Source organism: Cervus elaphus, chromosome 11 (genome assembly GCF_910594005.1).
Source record: "Cervus elaphus chromosome 11, mCerEla1.1, whole genome shotgun sequence".
Lineage (NCBI taxonomy): Eukaryota > Metazoa > Chordata > Mammalia > Artiodactyla > Cervidae > Cervus > Cervus elaphus.
In genome coordinates this window covers 36,652,633-36,670,344 of record NC_057825.1, presented here as the reverse complement: position 1 = coordinate 36,670,344, position 17,712 = coordinate 36,652,633, and the positions used below count along the sequence as shown (strand labels likewise).

The following is a 17,712-nucleotide window of genomic DNA, read 5'->3' as shown; positions in this document are numbered from 1 at the left end:
GCCAAGCCACCTATGTGCACAAGGGATTTTCTTAATGGTTTAATAAGCCGTTATAAAGATCCTTGACTTGTCGGAGAAAAACAGCTGCCAAGGGCTCCACACGATGGGCCTCTTACCATTAGTCATCATGTCGGTGTGGGAAACAGAAAGCCATGCAGATGACCATACATACTGAGCTGGCCTCGGGAAGACAGGTGGGCAGTTCTTGGGCCCTCGCTGTATCAGACAGGTGGCCTCCTTTCCCAGAAATGTGGGTTCCCAGAAGACCCCCGAGGAGGCATTTCCTTCCCCCTGACCTCGTGGTGCTCTGCAGAGCCACTGCTAGAGCCCTCACGCCAGCTCCTTCTCCCATGGACAAGCTTTCCCAGGGTGGTGATATCTCATTATGCCCTCGCTTTTACCAGGTTGGGTGTGAGAAACGGCTGCCTGGGGAACAGCTCCGCTTCTCCATAAAATCATCATGGAAGCTGCTGCCCTTAAAGCTGGTCAGGGTCCCCAACAGAAAAGGGAAGGCAGTTAACACCTTCAGAAGTTTAAGCCAGGAGGAGCTTCTCTCCCCTCAACCTCTGTTGCTTCCTGGTTTTTATCCAAGGGAAACCATGATGTCTCCCTTTCTGGCTTCTGTGGCTGGGAAGATGATGCTAAGTCATGTGCTCAATTAGAGCAGCTTCTCTTAGCCTGGATTCCTGGCATGTGTATCTCTCCTCACCACACACACACGCGCACACACACACACACACACACACACACACAACACAGTAGCCATGTTTTCCCTCACTCCCATCTTTCTGGAAGCAGATGGGGACACACACCTGCAGGGCTGAATTGATTCATTCAATAATACTTCTCCTGAGGGGCTCCCAAGTGCCTGGTATGATGGGGAGGAAGCCAACACTGCTTTCAGCCCAATAATGAATACAGAGGGAAATGCAAGGTGACCCTCACCGGGTATCAAGTGTCAGGAGTAATCAGCCCTGCAGATGTTCAGGGAGGGAGTTATGGTCTGGAGCAATCAGGAAAGGCTTCATGGGAATTCCCTGGAGCCCTGGTGGTTAGGATTCCACGCTTTCATTGCTGAGGGCACAGGTTCAATCCCTGGTGAGGTAACTGAGATCTCACAAGTTGCGCTGCATGGCCAAAAAGAAAAAGGGAAGTCTTCATGACAGAGGTGAGATGGGAACTTCAGTGCTCAGAAATCCCAGTGCTTTCACAGTCAGGCAGGCATTGCCTCTCAGTTCCTGGGCACTGATGCGATTCCTGCATCCCTTCCTCATTTGGAGCAGGGGCTGGACATTGATGCTACGCAGCTTCAGAGCCTTCTCAACCGGGAATTCCTAAGTGGTAAGGACCTGCTGGTCTGGCCCCATCCCCACGGCCACGCCAGGCCGACGCCACCCTCTCTGATCTCTCAGTCCTTTCTGCTCTCCCGCTCAGGACCTCCAGGGGACGCGTTCTCCTTGGATGAGTGCCGCAGCATCGTGGCTCTGATGGATGTATCCTTTGCAGTCACCCGCCCCCCCACTGCCTCCCCAGCACTGAGAGCCTGTCTGCTCCATCAGCTTCCCCAGGGGTCTAACTGGGACAGTAGGGAATCTTTTTTCACTGTCACTGTTTTCTCTTCTTCCTTGGTTCTAAGGGCTCGCCAAAGAGCCTGGGCTTCTGGGGACTCTGCACTAACTCACTAACTCCCTAGAACCACCAATGCAACAACAACACTCACTATCTATCAAGTGTCTACTGCATACCCAGAATGGCACTGATAGATATTTTTTCCCTTGTAGTTCTTGCAAGAATCTCTGTGATATAAGAAGTATTTTCCCATAAATCTATGGCTGATTCATATCAATGTATGACAAAACCCACAAAAAAAAAAAAAAAAAAGAATAGCACTACCATAAAATACTACTATATAATTTGAAAAAAAAAAAAGTATTTTCCCATGGTACAATGGAAGAAACGGGTTCAGAGAGGTTTAGTCATTCACCCAGATCGCACAGCTAGTCAGGATTTGTGCCTGGATTTGAACTTGAAGTTTTCAGCCTTGGAAGCCCATGTTCTAATAGTATTCTTCACTGCTTGGTGAAGGATAGTATCCTAACTTCTTTCCTTCTACCCCTCTCCTTACCACTATTTAAATCCCTTGCTCAACAAACCCCCAGTTCAACAAAGGTAACAATCACCAAACTGAAAGTCGCTCAGTCATGTCCAGCTCTTTGTGACCCCGTGGACTATGCAGTCCATCCAACTAATGTAGGAAATCCTAGGTCTGCACGGCAGTTACACCCTGTTATTACTATTCTGTTGCATTGACAGATGAGGCTGGGCTGGGCCGTGCAGTGACTTGCCCTAGTTCCGTGGCCACAAGTGGCTGGACTGGGACCTAAACCCAGTATCTCCTGCCCTCCGTCCTGACTTCCACTCTCTTGGGAGCCATTTCTTCCCTGCCACCCCATCTCCCCACTGGTGGACATATCCCCAGGGGTCACCTTGCAACTCTCCCCTTGGTGTGAACTGTCTCCCTGAGGGGACACAGATCCCCCAGCTCTTTCACTCTTAACAAGGCTCTACTGGGGACATGAAGCTGGGCATTGTCGAATAAGAGCCATCTTGATGAACTCATCAGTCAGGCCCTGTCTCTTGACTGTTGTTTAGAATCACTTGGAGACACTGCTCATCCCTGCAGATAAATCAGAATGACACTCAGGAGCCCCGCAGCCTACGGCAGGTAACCCCAGGGGAGGTCATGTCTGCTGGACCCCTGCACAGAAGACCAATCTTTTCTACCCTTCCTCCTGCTCACCCGTCAGTTCCTTCCAGTGCCACAGAGATCCATTTTTTCCATTAGTTCTTATTAAACTCTTTGTATGGAAGGACCAGGTTTCCCTGCTGGCTCAGACGGTAAAGAATCCACCTGTAATGTGGGAGACCTTGGTTTGATCCCCGGGTTGGGAAGATCCCCTGGAGAAGGGTATGGCAACACACTCCAGTATTCTTGCCTGGAGAATCCCCATGGACAGAGGAGTCTGGTGGGCTACAGTTCATGGGGTTGCAAAAAGTCAGACATGACTGAGCGACTAAGCACAGCACACAGCATGGAGGGACCAGGGCTGGCCTTAGTACCCAGAATGTGGTCCATCCATGGCCGCACACTTAGCACATGTGCTCATTTCTCAGCCTGCCTCAGGAGTTGCAGTGACCTCCCCCCACTGCTGCTCCCCACTCCCCTCTACAAGGGGGCCCCACCCCAACTGGTGAAGACTGTGTTTGGGGTTCACCCTCTTTGCATGGGTGCAAATGATATTGGCACCCCTTTCTCAGGGCTGCCTTCTTCCAATTGCCTGTTTTCTCCTGTGAAATGAGTGCCCAGGTCCCTTTTAGACTCATCAGAGCCAGCTGGCGTGGGGCCACATCCAGGTGACTCTGGACCACCTGTGTTACTGGTTGATGGATGGAGCCTCTCCAGGCCTGAGGCCCCTCTGCTCACTGCACACAAGACTGCTTGACTCTTAACTCCCCACCAGCTGAAGGTGAACGGGCGACTTGACCAAGAGGAGTTTTCAAGGCTGTGGAGCCGTCTTGTCCACTGCCAGGTACCAGCATGTTCTCTTTTGACTAGTATTCATTCCAGCTGGGTTAGCACAGATTTACTGGGTGCCTGATTCTACCTCAGGATTGAGGGCTGTGAAAGAAGGGGAACCTCACCCCACCCTCAAGGAGAGCCCCCCGTTTTGCTTGGGGAGATGTGCTTGCACCACTGGACGGCTCAAGGCAATGCTCAGTCAGGTGGCAGGCTGAGGACCGCTCTAGGAGGCCAGAGGAGAAAGGGTCACAGTGGATTCTAGCTGAAACTGCCAGCGGCCACCACCCTCCCCATTTCTCTGTGGGCCCACTGCAGTGTCCCCCAAGCAGCTAGTTCACCTCGTTCCCTTCCCCTACCTCTGCCAGAAAACAGATCAGAGTCACAGTTGTGGTCTGTGGCCTCACCATTGTTCCCAGGACAGAGTCGAAACCCACCAGCTGTACCCAAGACCCTCTGGGTTAAGACTCCACTTTGGGGTCTAGGAGAAGCCCTTTCATTCATCCCACCTGCTCCTTTGGACCCTAATGTGAGACTCCTCACTTTCCCCTCCCTGCAATGGGAGGCTGCCTGGTGCCCACCCAGCCTGAGAGTCCAGACCCCAAAGCTCCGTGGGGGCCTTGCCTCCCCTCTCCAGATCGGGTTCGTTCCCACTCAGCTCCCAACACTTGAACTCACAACAATAAGATGCACATGCTTCCTGTTTAATACTATTTATTTATATCACCTACCTTTGATTGGAGTGATTGGGTTTCCCATTGGACACAGCAATGACTGATGGCCCATCCTCCTGGGCAGGGAGCCCTCATGTTCATCCTTTCCCCCAGTGTCTTTCACAGTGTCCAGCACACAGCAGATGCTAAAAAGTGCTGAATAAATGACTGAACGAGTGCAATGACACCGAGTCCCTACCTACCTGAGAACATCTAGGACTCTGAACTCACACAAGCCAAATAAGGCCAGGAAAAAGTTCTCAAGCTGCTCTTTCACCGTAATTGGCTCTCACAAAAAGCCAGGACTGAGCACCTGCTGGGGGTATTTTGCTTTGAAACATCCCTGGTTCAGTCCTCGGTGCTTGTCTGTTTCATCAAGGCACATGACTCACCAGCCCGTGTTCTCACGTGGGAAACAGGAGGAGGCTGAGGGTTAGAGTGAGAATTACAGGGAGGTAGAAAAGTCCCCAGCAAATGGAAAACTACCCTGTAAAAAATTGAGGTGTTTGGGGGACTCCACCCGGAGTCATTGCCCAGTCCCAGAGGCAGGTCTCCCCTGCCTTCAGTGCTGCCTACACTGTGCTCACTAGCGTGCAAGGTGTGCTTCTAAGCTCTTTATAAGATGTGCTCATTTCTTCCTCGCAGCAAACCTATGAGGTGGGTAGTACATTGGCCTTGTGCTACAGAGGGGATAGACTGAGGCCCAGAAAGATTAGGTCACTTGCCCAAGGTGACACTGCTGTAAATAGTTAGGCTGGGATTTATACCCAGCAGTTTGGTTGTGAGGTCTGTGCTCTTAATGCCCATCCTGGGCAAGCTCTTTAGCAAACTCTTCATGTCCCTGGAAAGTGACAAGCCACCCTGGGTGGATGGAGCCCGGTCTATGGGGTGTAGAGGCTCAAGGAGAGCAGGTGGGTAGTGGGGAGGTGCAGGCCTGAGAGAGGGGCCCGCAGCCCTGTAGTTGGCAGCCAGAATGTCGGTGGGCTTTAACAAATGGAACCCATACTGCCTCCCCTTCCCCCTCTCCCTCCTGCCCCCACCACCATCCTCAGCTGTGACCCTTTGACCTCTGAGCTGAGCCCATCATGTTTTAGTGAAGCAGCCTCCAGGGACGGGTACAAGATCTTCCAGGACACCCTCTTCCACGTGGGCACTGGGGCTCATATGGGTTTCTTGCTTCTTCCTCCATATCAGAGTGTTTTCCAGAACTCCCCAAAGAATGCTGACGTTTTCCTCAGCTCGGATTTGTGGAAGGCCATAAAGGACACAGGTAAAGCAGACAACCCTTTGAGCTTTGACGACTGGGAGTGGCAATGGCGTGTGTGTGTGTGTGTGTGTGCGCGCGCGCGCCCGCCCTCTGTGGACCTCCTGGCTGCAGACTCTGACTCCACCCTCCCCCACCTGAGTTCTCACCTGCCAGTCAGCTCTCCTAATTGCCTTCTCTCCCCAGCACAGCGCTAACCATGAAAAATGACCCTGAATGGTTGATACCCTACCAGAAACCTAGCTTGCTTGAAGACACATCCACCTCAGCATCCAGTCTATCAGGGTTAAATACCCACAGGCCAGCTGGTGCCCTCTCTTCGCAGAGGTTCTGGGGTTAAGTGAAATCACATGGTATCTGTTTGCTTCAAGGAGGCAAGAGCTTTCAGTCCTGGGAGAATGATAATAATACCTAATACCAGAGGGCAAGGATGCGTCAGAGTTCAGCCACAACTTGCACGCACATCACCTCCTTTGATTGTCTAAACAGCTCTTGAACTGGGCAGGGCAGGAATCATTGTCCCCACTGTCCCTGCAGGGAAATGGCCCACAGAAAGGTGAAGTCAGGAAATTGCCACCTTCCCTAATGAAATGTAAAATCAGACTCCCACCGGTCACTGCTGAAAGGGCAGCCCCAATGGGTCTCCCTCCTGGGGCTCCTGGCCTGGAGAGCAGGTAGAAACCAGAGCTCTTGCTCCCCGCCCCTACCCCCACTTCTGCCTCTATCCTCCCTCTCCCGCTTATAAAAATATTTGTTTATTTAGCTGCATCGAGCCTTAGTTGCAGGAAATGGGCTTAGTTGCCCCACAGTATGTGGGCTCCTAGTTCCTCGACCAGGGATCAAACCCACATCCCCTGCATTGGAAGGGGGATTCTTAACCACTGGCCCACCAGGGAAGTCCCTCCCCTCCCTTAAGTCTTCACAGAAGAGGGTTGTGGTTCTCACACTTGAGGTTGAGGAAGAAGCCCCCGGGGGCTCATGGAAGCAAGGATTGTTGAGCCTCACCGCCCACCCCAAGGTACTGACTCTGGAGGACAGGGGTGGGACTTGAGAACCGGTGTCTCTGACAAGTTCCCAAGTGAGGCCAAAGCTCCTGGTCTGGGGATCACACTTTGAGAACCACTGAATGGCCAGTGGAAGTTGAAACCTTTAAAGGAGCCGTCAACCCATGACTCCAGACTAATAAAAGGGAGAAAGAAAATAGCTGGAATTCAACTGAAAAGCTTGCAGGGGCCAGCAGGTAACTGAAGAGGGCAATGGAACTGATGTGATTTGAGGGGCAGTTTGAGAATGTCTAAGCTGCAGGCATGTCCTATTTAAAAGCGTTCGAATTCATGTTTTACTAATTCTGCAGGAGAAACCAACATGTCTCAGACTATGTGGGGCCCGAAGGCCACCAGCCTTGTCCCCATGATGGATGGTCCAGTTTACAGGGTTCTGCTAGCTCACTGGGGTGCATAGACCCCCCTGATTTTCAGTCTGCCCTTGTCGGTTCTGTGGTCAGTGCCTCCCTGGAGCTTATAGCTAGACACATAAGATCACAAAGAGGGCAAGGCAGCTCTGTCCTGCCCACCTGAGGTCTCTGCTCTGAGGACCAGCCTCATCCCTGGATGACCAACCTAGGACTGAGCCCTTCTCCAGGAACCGCACATGAGACCACATATGGTCTAGGACTAGGCGAGGAGGGCTGTTGGAGAGGGTCACCTGCAGAGGGAGGCCTGACAAGGTGGGGCTGGGAGCAAACTTTTCAGGTGTCCTGACAGCTCCCATCCCCACAGGAATTATCAGATGATTGTGAAGAGTCAGCAGTGTTTTGAGTTGGCCAAACTCTAAAACAGTATTGTTGGGGCCTGGAAGCTAACATACTAAAGACTCACAAGTACACAGAAGAGGAGTGGACTGGCCGCTGAGCCAGGTGGAGGAGGGGATGGTGGTGAAAGGCCACGAGGTCTCCACACAGGTGTTTCTGATCTCCCGATGTGGAGGACCATACCCGTTCCTCCCTGTTCACCAGCTCCCCCACTGTGTCCCAGACTTCCTCGCAGGGATCTCCATCACCAGTGAGCTGCTGGACCTCATGAAACTCCGGTACAGCGACAGCACTGGGAGAGTCAGCTTCCCCAGCCTGGTCTGCTTACTGATGCGGCTGGAAGCCATGGCAAGTAAGTGTCACCCGGAGACCATCACGCTGACTAGAGAATACAGCAGAGTACCAGGAATGCACTCTGGCTCCAGGCCTGGGCAAGGGCTCAGTAGTGGGATGGGCTGGAGTCCTGCAGAGGAGCCCTTATCCTGAGGGGCAGAGCCAACATCAGCCTAGGTGACCGTGGTGCTGGCCTGAGACCCCAGGCTCCCTTCTGCATCCTTTTCTCCCCAGGACATTCCACATCCCAGATGGTTTATTTCCTCTTCACCCTTCTCAGCACCTCTCACTCAAGAACAAGGTTAAGTCACCATGGCCCCGCTCCAGATTGTTTACGGTTCAAACCTACTCTTTAGTCATGCAGTGAATGGTTTGATCTCTGCTGAAGGATTTCACAAATGGTGTCTTGGTGGGGGCAGGAGGTCCCCCCAAGGCCTCAGAAATCCAGCTATGTAGGCCAGAGTTTTTGACACTTTTTAGCAGCATACCCCTTTGTTTGAAATGAAATTTCACATGAAACCCCAAACCACAATAGAGCTGCAAACGGAGCTATGGTGGCTGAGTTGAAGTGGGGTCTGGCCTCCACTCACATCATTCCACCCCCTCCCCCCTAACCTCCTCACCCCACCGTGTGGTCCTTAAACCCCACAGCTCTAGCCCCACACCTCTGAACTAGGCAGTTAACAGGACAGAGAGAACAGGGCCCTGGGAGGCTAAACGAGAAGCCAAAGGTCTAATCTTGCTCCAGAGAATTCGCAGTTGGACAAGAGCGCTGCCCTTGAAATACCGCCTAAGACAAGACCTCTGCATCTCCACGGCCAAGAATAGAGGGTCTAAAGTGCAGGGAAGCTAGAGAAGGGAGGGGCGAGGTGGGCAGAGCAGTCAGGGAGCTGTTTTGAGAGCTGAGCCCTGAGCTGTCTCATGGGTGCGGAGTTTAACTGGGAAGAGAAGCGGAGAAGAGGCCAAGCACAGCCTGTGGCTTCTCACGGGATCAAAACGCTGGGCTTCCTCTCATGTGGGCCCAGGCCCGTCCTCATCCCTCCCCTCCTCTCTACCCTAGAAGCTTTCCAGAACCTCTCCAAGGATGGAAAAGGACTCTACCTGACAGAAATGGAGGTGAGGTGCCTTCCCCTCCCAGAGACAGGACACAACCCCGGCCACCTCTCCTCACCTGATTCGGGGGCATCTCCCTCCCTGAAGCTATTGAACAGTCTGTCAAAGGCCAGCCAAGCTGCCGGCCCCCGTGCCTCCAATTACTGCCTTTATATATCGCTAGCTGCCAAGGCTGCTTTAGGATCTTGGCAGACAGATTTTATTTTTTTCCAATAGCTTAATAAAGCAGAGGATTATGTGGGAGTCATAAATCCAAGAGGGAACTAAAGAACACCTGCTGGGCTCCCTGTACATTAGACTGACTCCCAGTGAGTTTTAGAGAGAGCCTCCTGGCCCAGCCAGCTGGTCGACCTCAGCTGTCCCTCTCATTGCCGGGCTCTTCAGGGAGTAGCAGACGACAATGTTGCAACAAGGGGCTGAGACCTGCTGCTTGGGTGGGAATTAACTGGAAAGAGCTGATGAAACTAGACTGAGATCTTTCAAAGGAAGAGGGAACCATTTGCCCCACTCTGTGTTAAGCTAACAAGTTTAAAGTTTGGTTGTAATAGGGATGTTTATTTTTCAGTGGATGAACCTGGTGATGTACAACTGAAGCCAGGAGGAGAACAGGCACCAGAGCCCAGGTAAGACATGGCAGCTTTGGAATCATTTCCTCCCAAGGGCACAATGTGTTTTCCCCTCCAGGATCTACACACAAGACTCTCTCCCTGGGGGCAGCCTCCCCAGAGATTACAGAGCCCTCATCTTTGTGAGTCAAGGCTTACAAGCTGCTTGGCCTGTGAGTTTCCAAGCCAATACTGCAGATTTCATCCAAGTCTTATGTACATTCATAAAGGGTGTGGCCTGGGAGTTATGAGTGAGGAATTTAGATTTTTTTTCATTTATTTTTATTGAGATATAGTTGATGTTTAACACTGTGTTCATTTTAGGCATACAACATAATCATTTGATATATATATGTATGGTGAAATGATTACCATGAAAAGTTCAGTTAATATCTATCACCTCACATAGTTACATTTTTTCTTGTGATAAAAACTTTTACAATTTACTGTCTTAACAACTTTCAAATATACAACATAGTATTACTAATGATAGTCACCATGCTGTATGTTACATCCCCAAAACTTATAACTGGAAGTCTGCACCTTGTGACACCTTCACCCATTTTGACCATGCCCTCACCTTCCGCCTGTGGTAACCACCACTCTGTTGCCTGTATCTATTCAGTTTGGGTTTTTTATTAGTTTCCACATGCAAATGAAGTTATACAATGTGTGTCTCTCTTTGACTTACTTCACTTAGCACAATAACCCTCAAGGTTCATCCATGTTGTCACAAATGGCAGAGACACCACAACGGGCTGAATAATATTGTGTTGTATATATACATAAATATGTATACCACATTTTCTTTATCCATTCATTCACTGATGGACACTTAGATTGTTTCTGTGTCTTGGCTATTGTAAATAATGCTGCAGTGAATATGAGGGTGCCTATATCTTTTCAAGTTAGTGTTTTTGTTTTCTTTGGATAAATGCCTAGAAGTGGAATCACTGGATTCTGTGCTAGTTCTGGTAGTTCTATTATTAATTTTTTTCAGTTTAGTGACTGTTTATAGAACAGCTCCTATATGGCTATGTACTGGACTCCAGGGATAAAGATTAAGAAAATTCACATGGTTTCCACCCTCAGTTGTTCACTATCTAGTGGGAGAGATAGTCTTGTAAATAGGAAACTATGCTATAATATACAAGATTCAGTGAATGAGGCTTGGGTGCTATGTGGATACTAAGAGCAGATGCTTCAGATGATTTCTGCTTTGGACAAGGTGATATGTTTGTGGGATGCCCATATGGAGATCTCCCATGGACAGCTGAACACACAGGTCTCTAGGGAAATCAAACTTGATCCTTGTCTTGGAGGGTCTTGCTGTGAAATGAAAGAGACAGAAATGTAAATATAATAGATCAATTACAATACTCTGTAGAGAAGGCTAACACAGAGGTTCACGCAAAGATGACAATACAACTAACTTGGCCTGCAAGTTGTGATGTCTTTCTAGGAGACAGCCCAGGAGCTGAGTCTTGAATGATTCAGAGTTGTTATCCAGTGTTGTGGATAGTTGTTGAGGTCAGTGTTCACATGGAATTCTTTGGATAGACTGAGCGAAGCTTCAAGGCACAAAGACATTACCAGATGGGGAGCCAGTAGATGATATGCAGGCAGCTGGTCATGGGAGGTTCTCTTCTGAGGGCAAGACACACAGTTTACAGTCTACCTTGACACAAGTAAAAGGTGGCATGTGGTCCCCACTCAAGTGATGGGTGTTTTTTTGATGGTCCTAGGAGTCAGTTCAGTGTCCTGTGGAGAGCAGACACCCAGAGCCTATTACTCACTTTTTAAGGAATCTCCATACTGTTTTCCAGAGTGGCTGTACCAATTTACATCCCACCAACAGTGCACAAGGGTTCCTTTTCTCCACGTCCTCATCAACACTTGTCTTTTTGATAGTAGTTGTGAGGTGGTCATTCTACCAGATGTGAAGTGATATCTCATTATGGTTTTGATTTGCATTTCTCTAATAATTAGAAATGTTGAGCATCTGTTCATGTGCCTATTAGCCATCTGTATGCCTTATTTGGAAAAATGTCTGTTCAAGTCTTCTGCCTATTTTTTTGATGGGACTGAGTTCTTTATATAGAGTTGTATGAACTGTTTATTCACTTTGGATATTAACTGCTTGTCAATCACAGCATTTACAAACATTTTCCCCAATTCACAGGTTGTCTTTTCATTTTGTTGATGGTTTCCTTTGCTGTGCAAAAGCACTTATTATTGTTTTTATTTCCTTTGCCTTAGGAGACTGATCCAAGAAAATACTTCTATGACTTATATTCAAAGAGCATTCTGCCTATGTTCTCTTCTTGGAGTTTAACATGAGGGAATGTTCAAATCTCATTGTTTTACATGTGACTATCCAGTTTTCCCAGTGCTACCTGTTGAAGAGTCTGTCTTCTTTCCATTGTATATTCTAGCCTCCTTTGTTATCGGTTAATTAACTATAGTTATGTGCATTTATTTCTGGACCCTCTGTTCTATTCCGTTATCTATGTGTCTGTTCTCATGCCAGTACTATGCTGTTTTGATTATTGTAGCTTTGTATTATTGTCTAAAATCTGGAAAGGTTATACTTCTAGCTTTGTTCTTTTTCCTCAGCATTGCTTTAGCAATTTAGAGTCTTTCATGGTTCCATATAAGTTTTAGGATTATTTGTTATGCTTCTGTGAAAAATGTTCTTGGTAGTTTGATAGGAATTGCATTAAATCTGTAGATTGTTTTGGGTGGTATGGTTATTTTAATAATGTAAATTATTTTAATACAAGAGCATGGACTATCTTTCTATTTCTTTGAATCATTTTCAATTTCCTTCATCTCACCAACATTTTTCATTGTCTATCTTTTTTGCTTTAGCCATCCTGGAGGGTATGAAGTGATATCTCATTAAGGTTTTGACTTACAGTTTCCTGATAGCTTGTGGTATTCAGTATTTTTTTGTTGTCTACTGGCCATTTGTATATCTTCTTTTGAGAAATGTCTATTCAAATCCTTTGTTTAATATTTGGTTATTTATCATTTTGGTGCTGAGTTGTAAGATACACACACACACACATATATACATACATATATTCTCGTTACCAGTCCCTTATCATATATGTGATTTGCAAAATTTTCTGCCATGCTGTAGGTTGTCTTTTAAGTTTCCTGAAGGTATCATTTTCAGAATTTGATCAAGTCTGACTTACCTGTTTTTCTTTTGCCACTTATACTTTTGGTATTGTGTCTAAGAAATCATTGCCTAACTTAAGATCATGAATATTTACTCCTGTGTTTTTCCCCTAAGAGTTTTATAGTTTAGCTCTTACATTTTGGGTCTTTGACCCATTTTGAGGTAATTTTTGTGTACGGTGTGATGTAGTGGGTCCATCTTCATTCCTTTCCTGCCAGAAGCTTCACCAAGCAAGCCTGGATGTGCTCCCATTGTGACAATACTTCTGTTCCTCTCACTTGTCTTCAACCCATCTGCCCTCCTCAGACTTAGTAAACTGCAATATTAAAACCAGACAACTCCTCTTTCCTCCCTCCTGTCACATCTGTTTCTTTTGAACAAAGCACACACTTCCATTGTCACACTGGGGGCAAGGTTTAAAGTTGTCTGAAATATTGAATTCTTTTTTTAATGTTAAATATTTGGCTCTGCTGGGTCTTAGTTGTAGCATGTAGAATCTAGTTCCCTGACCAGGGATAGTACCTGGGCCCCCTACTTTGGAAGCATGAAGTCTGCCACTGGACCACCAGAGAAGTCCCCAAAAATATTGGATTCTTACTTTAAATAATGTTTTAAATATTCATGCTTTGGTATATGGTCCTTGGATATCTGAGGCTATGTTGATCTTAACTGATTGCAGAGTCTAGAGGTTTCGTACATGCTAGTCACACCCGCTAACAGTTTGTCTAACTGATGTCATCTACATTCATGTTGATCTACAGTCAATATGGCAGTAAAGTGCCTTACTCTAACAAAGTTAGTATTTAGAATAACTTCCCACTACACATAAATAATGTGTCTCGAGGGATGGGCCACCTCCTCTTACTCTGCATGAGGGTGAAATATGAGCAGCAAAGGCCCAGGTCCTGCTGATTTACCAACAGCCGTTTTCACAAGAGTGGGTCTACTTCCATCCTAATAAATCCCATCTCTCCAGCCTTCAGACCAGAGAAATTCTTTTTGAGAGGCAGGAATCTGCATTTGCCTCCACTGATAAGAAATCTCCCCACCTCCTTTAGCAAACATGCACCCGGTGATTACCAGGCACCTTTCACACCTAGGGTGTCCACCTTTCCAGAGCTGACCTTTAAAGAGAAATGTATCAAACTGGGATGATAACATGAACACTCCAAGGGCATAAACCAAGTAGGAGAAAGCTGGAATTCAGGAAACAGGAGGCTCAACACTAGATCCATCACTGGCTAGGGAACTGCAGAGTCCAGGGCTGTACAGCTAAATGGGAGAGCCAGAAGCCCAGCGGAAATCAGGAAGAGCGATCTTTGGGGAAAAAGGATCCACCTGCAATGCAGGAGACCCAGGATCAATCCCTGAGTCAGGATTGAAAAAGGAAGTTTTCAGCCTAGAAAAGGAAAGTTTTATCTAGTCCGACTCTTTGCAACCTCATGGAGTGTAGCCTGCCAGGCTCTTCTGTCCATGAGGATTCTCCAGGCAAGAATACTGGAGTGGGTTGCCATGCCCCTCTTCAGGGGATCTTCCCAACCCAGGGATCAAACCTGGGTCTCCCACATTGCAGGCGGATTCTTTACCATCTGAGACACCAGGGAAGCCCCAGTCTAATCACTTAATCATGGGTAAAATAGTGTTCAGAAGGATTTTGAATTTCTGCTGGAGGGTTTTGGAAGAATTATTAGGATAATGACATAGACCAAGCAGATTTTAAAAATGAGGTAATTATTAATTCCTAGAAGAACAAAGACTTCTAGAAGAAAGCAAATGGAGTTTTTCTTCACTCAGCAGAGAACTGTACATACATAATTGTAATAAAATAAAAGTGGAGTATTGATTTAATAAAATATGTGACACAAATATATTAGAGAAAGGAAGGAGAGAAGATACAGGCACAAAAGTGGGTTAAGAACACCCCAGCTTCATCTTCCCTCACAAGATGTCAGTAGGCATTTAAAATTGGTAAGTCAAGGGGATAACCATATAAAATATTATTTAGAAGTAAGGAGTTCAGAAGAAAGAGGTAGGAGAGAGGAATTCCATATAGGAGTGGGGCAGGGGACTGCAGTTCTTTCTTCATGCTTTGTATGAATGTCTTGAATTTTTATTTTTTTTTATTTTTTTATTTTTTTGAATTTTTAAATGTATCTTGGGCTGGACTTTTATGAAAGTAAATAAGAAAACTAGCAAATAATCTGAGAAACGGAGTTTAAGACTCAAGAGAAGAGGAGGGAGATGGAGAGCAGAGTTGAGACTATTTCTTTACCACATGGACAGGAAAGTAGGTTGTTAGAGTTGTAGAAAAAATGTCCATGCAAGAACATCACCTGAATCCAGGAGATAAGCCCTTGAGAAAAGCCACTCTTCCCTGGGAGTCCTCTGGACAGAGGACAGAGTTGCCCGTGTTCTCAGCCTTTTGGTCCTGTCCGTGGAGTCACAGGAACATCTGCTCCCCAACTTTCCTTCCACTCTGCTGCAGGTACTCTGGAGCTAAAGGGACAGTGGTTTGCACTCAGACAGGGCAGAGTAGGGGTGGTAGGGTGGGTCTGGAGAATTTTGAAGAATGAAGTAGAGTCACTGCCATCCACTGGAGCCACGGGTGTGATGGAGCTCGGCCAGCCTCGCCAGCACGTGGTACACTGTGTTGCCTGTGGTCCTGAGAGTAGCATCTGTGGGAAGGGGCCTGCCTCTGCAGTCACTCAAAGAAAGGAAAAGCTTCTTTACTCCCCCTGGGCCTTCTGTGTTTGAGTGTCTGTGTCTTTTCCTAGGATGAGTTCTCAGTGATCACTCAAGAATCTGGCTCTTGTTCCATTGGGCTGTGCTGCCCCTACGGGTGATATACATCAAAGCCTGCCCTGCCCGGATGTAGTCAAAGCTGCCTTCAAGGAGCGTGGGCCGGGTCCTCAGCTGGGTCAAGTTCTGGTTCGCCCAAGGTCATAAAACAGGTTATCTGAGTATCTCGGGACACCAGCCTGGAATCCCAGGAGAAAGAAGCAGAAGATATTCCCTTGTGGGAAAGCAGGGGAGAAGGCGCATCTCAGTCCCCTCCCACCAACCCAGTCATTTCTCAGTCTGACCACCCACAGGATGCTGTGCGTGACATGGGAGTGGTTCACTGGGTGTTTGTAGAATTAATCATACTCTCCGATATCTGAATCCTGACTGTTTCACAACCAGATGGCAAAATAAAACATGGTTTCCATAAAGGTCTTCAATTTCATGACAAGTAAGATCTTAGTTCTGGATGAAAAATACCTTTGGGGAAGGGGAAATCCAACCAGCAAGGCAAGCACCTCCCTCCCTCCTAATCTGTAAAGTCATAACATAGTTCCAAAAGATCATGACCCACTACAGTACAGAAGAGATTCCAGAGTGACCAGGCCAGACCTCACTCAGGAGAACTGGCATTTGAGAACTCATTCCTGGATTCATTTCTCCAGTGAGGGAATACTTGCAAATGTATGTGTCAAGAATAGGAGGGCAGGAACCTTCCAGAGTGTGACTTTTCTAAGAAGAAAAAATCAAAATGTCGGTGGTATGGGCAAGGGTATGCCATCATGCAAATACCCACACTCAGGAACTAGGTTAGCATTTGGAGGCGGATGTGTCCTGGTACAAGGAACAAACACACAGCCAACTAACTGCCTCTCACAGGGGCTGCTGCTAAGGGTTTGCAATCATTTCAGTAGCACAGCAGGGTGAGACACGGCATAGCCTGGGCCACATCATTGTGCGTCCTTGCCCTGTGCTTGGCTAGCCAGGATAGCTGGCCATGGTTATCAGCGTGGGCTTCAGAGGTAGACAGAGCAAATGCCTGAAGACCCCAAGTCCTAGGCTGTTACGCAAAACAGTGAGTCCTGACCGATCAAGATAGACTGTTTTAAAATAAAAGGAGAAAGTTCAAAAAAATGAATAGCTGCTTTGGCAGGACTCAGATGACCTTCACCTACCTGTACTTTCAAGTAGAAAGTCCAACACGCCTGCACACTTTGCTGATCCAAACACCTGGACTGAAACCCAACTTGGCCTGGGGAGCCCTCAAGTGGAGGAGCAGAAAGAACAGTCTTGCTTCCCCAGAGCTGGGGGTGACCCTAGTGAGGGTGGACATCTGAAAGTGCATGTATACACACATACCAGGGAAGCCCAGCCCCAGAGAACAGTTCCACATGCAAGCCCACTGATCAGGGATGACATCAGTCTTGCTTCTCTCTAGAACAGAAATAGTTCCCTTTGAACAACTTGCTTCTCACCACCTCCAGGCAGAGGCAGGATTGCAGTGGAGCAGCACAGCACGTGTATGCCCCTTCCCACCCTAACCCCTGTGCTCCATCAGGGCCCTGACCCCCAGGACAGAGTCCACAAGGACCTTAGATGATAACCAACTCAGTCCAGTGATGGGTTTTCCAATCTCAAAAACATGAACCTCACATTCAATTCACTTGTGTTTTAAATTAAGAACAGAGATACTATAACTTATCCAATCTAAACATTTAAAGCCTTAAGTTTCATATAATAGCCAATTAGGAGGAGGGGCTGGGAACAGGGAAAGGGGAGAGACTGTGGAATAGAAATAAAGGTTAGGTGGGAGGGAGGAACAGAGTGTAGCAGGCAGCACCAAGCAAGTGTAAAACAGGAACCGCTCAAGGTATTTTAAGAAGGAGGAATTTAACACAGGAAGCGAGTTGCTCCAAAGCTGTTGGATTAGCTGGAGGAGCACAGGCCAGAGAAAGAAAGTGAAGTCGCCGACTCTTTGCGACCCCACGGACTACAGTCCCCCAGACTCCTCTATCCAGGGAATTTTCCAGGCAAGAGTACCGGAGTGTGTTGCCATTTCCTTCTCCAGGGGATCTTCCTGACCCAGGGATCAAACCTGGGTATCCCACATTGCAGGCAGATGCTTTACCATCTGAGCCACCAGGGAAGCCCTAGGCCAGAGAAGATCGCCACCCAGTCCCAGGTCACCACCAAGAAAGAACGATGAAGCTGTTGCTGCCACCCTCACCAGACATTATAGGGAGTGGCCAGAAATGGTCATGGCTGCCTGTAGCCCTAAGCGGGTGAATTTCTGGACAAAATTTCACAACTTTTGAAGCCCATGTGTCTG

At 47.7% G+C, this 17,712-nt stretch overlaps 1 protein-coding gene across 6 annotated transcripts in view; it reads left to right on the top strand.

Moving 5' to 3' along the window:
* CAPN13 (calpain 13) overlaps positions 1-17,712 on the top strand; it is a 117,775-nt gene that overhangs the window by 76,496 nt on the left and 23,567 nt on the right. For 3 of the 6 annotated variants that reach the window (XR_006343440.1, XM_043917505.1, XM_043917503.1), the window contains exons 16-22: positions 1,284-1,341; positions 1,435-1,493; positions 3,522-3,590; positions 5,485-5,560; positions 7,588-7,716; positions 8,758-8,813; positions 9,376-9,433. Coding sequence is in view for 5 of the 6 variants with exons in the window: in XM_043917505.1 (XP_043773440.1) it covers positions 1,284-1,341; positions 1,435-1,493; positions 3,522-3,590; positions 5,485-5,560; positions 7,588-7,716; positions 8,758-8,813; positions 9,376-9,402 (474 nt within the window). In the remaining variant the exon portion in view is untranslated. Of the gene's footprint in view, positions 1-1,283; positions 1,342-1,434; positions 1,494-3,521; positions 3,591-5,484; positions 5,561-7,587; positions 7,717-8,757; positions 8,814-9,375; positions 9,434-11,674; positions 12,450-15,376; positions 15,810-17,712 lie in introns of those variants that run through there. The other 3 variants (XM_043917502.1, XM_043917506.1, XM_043917504.1) reach the window with 3 other exon arrangements.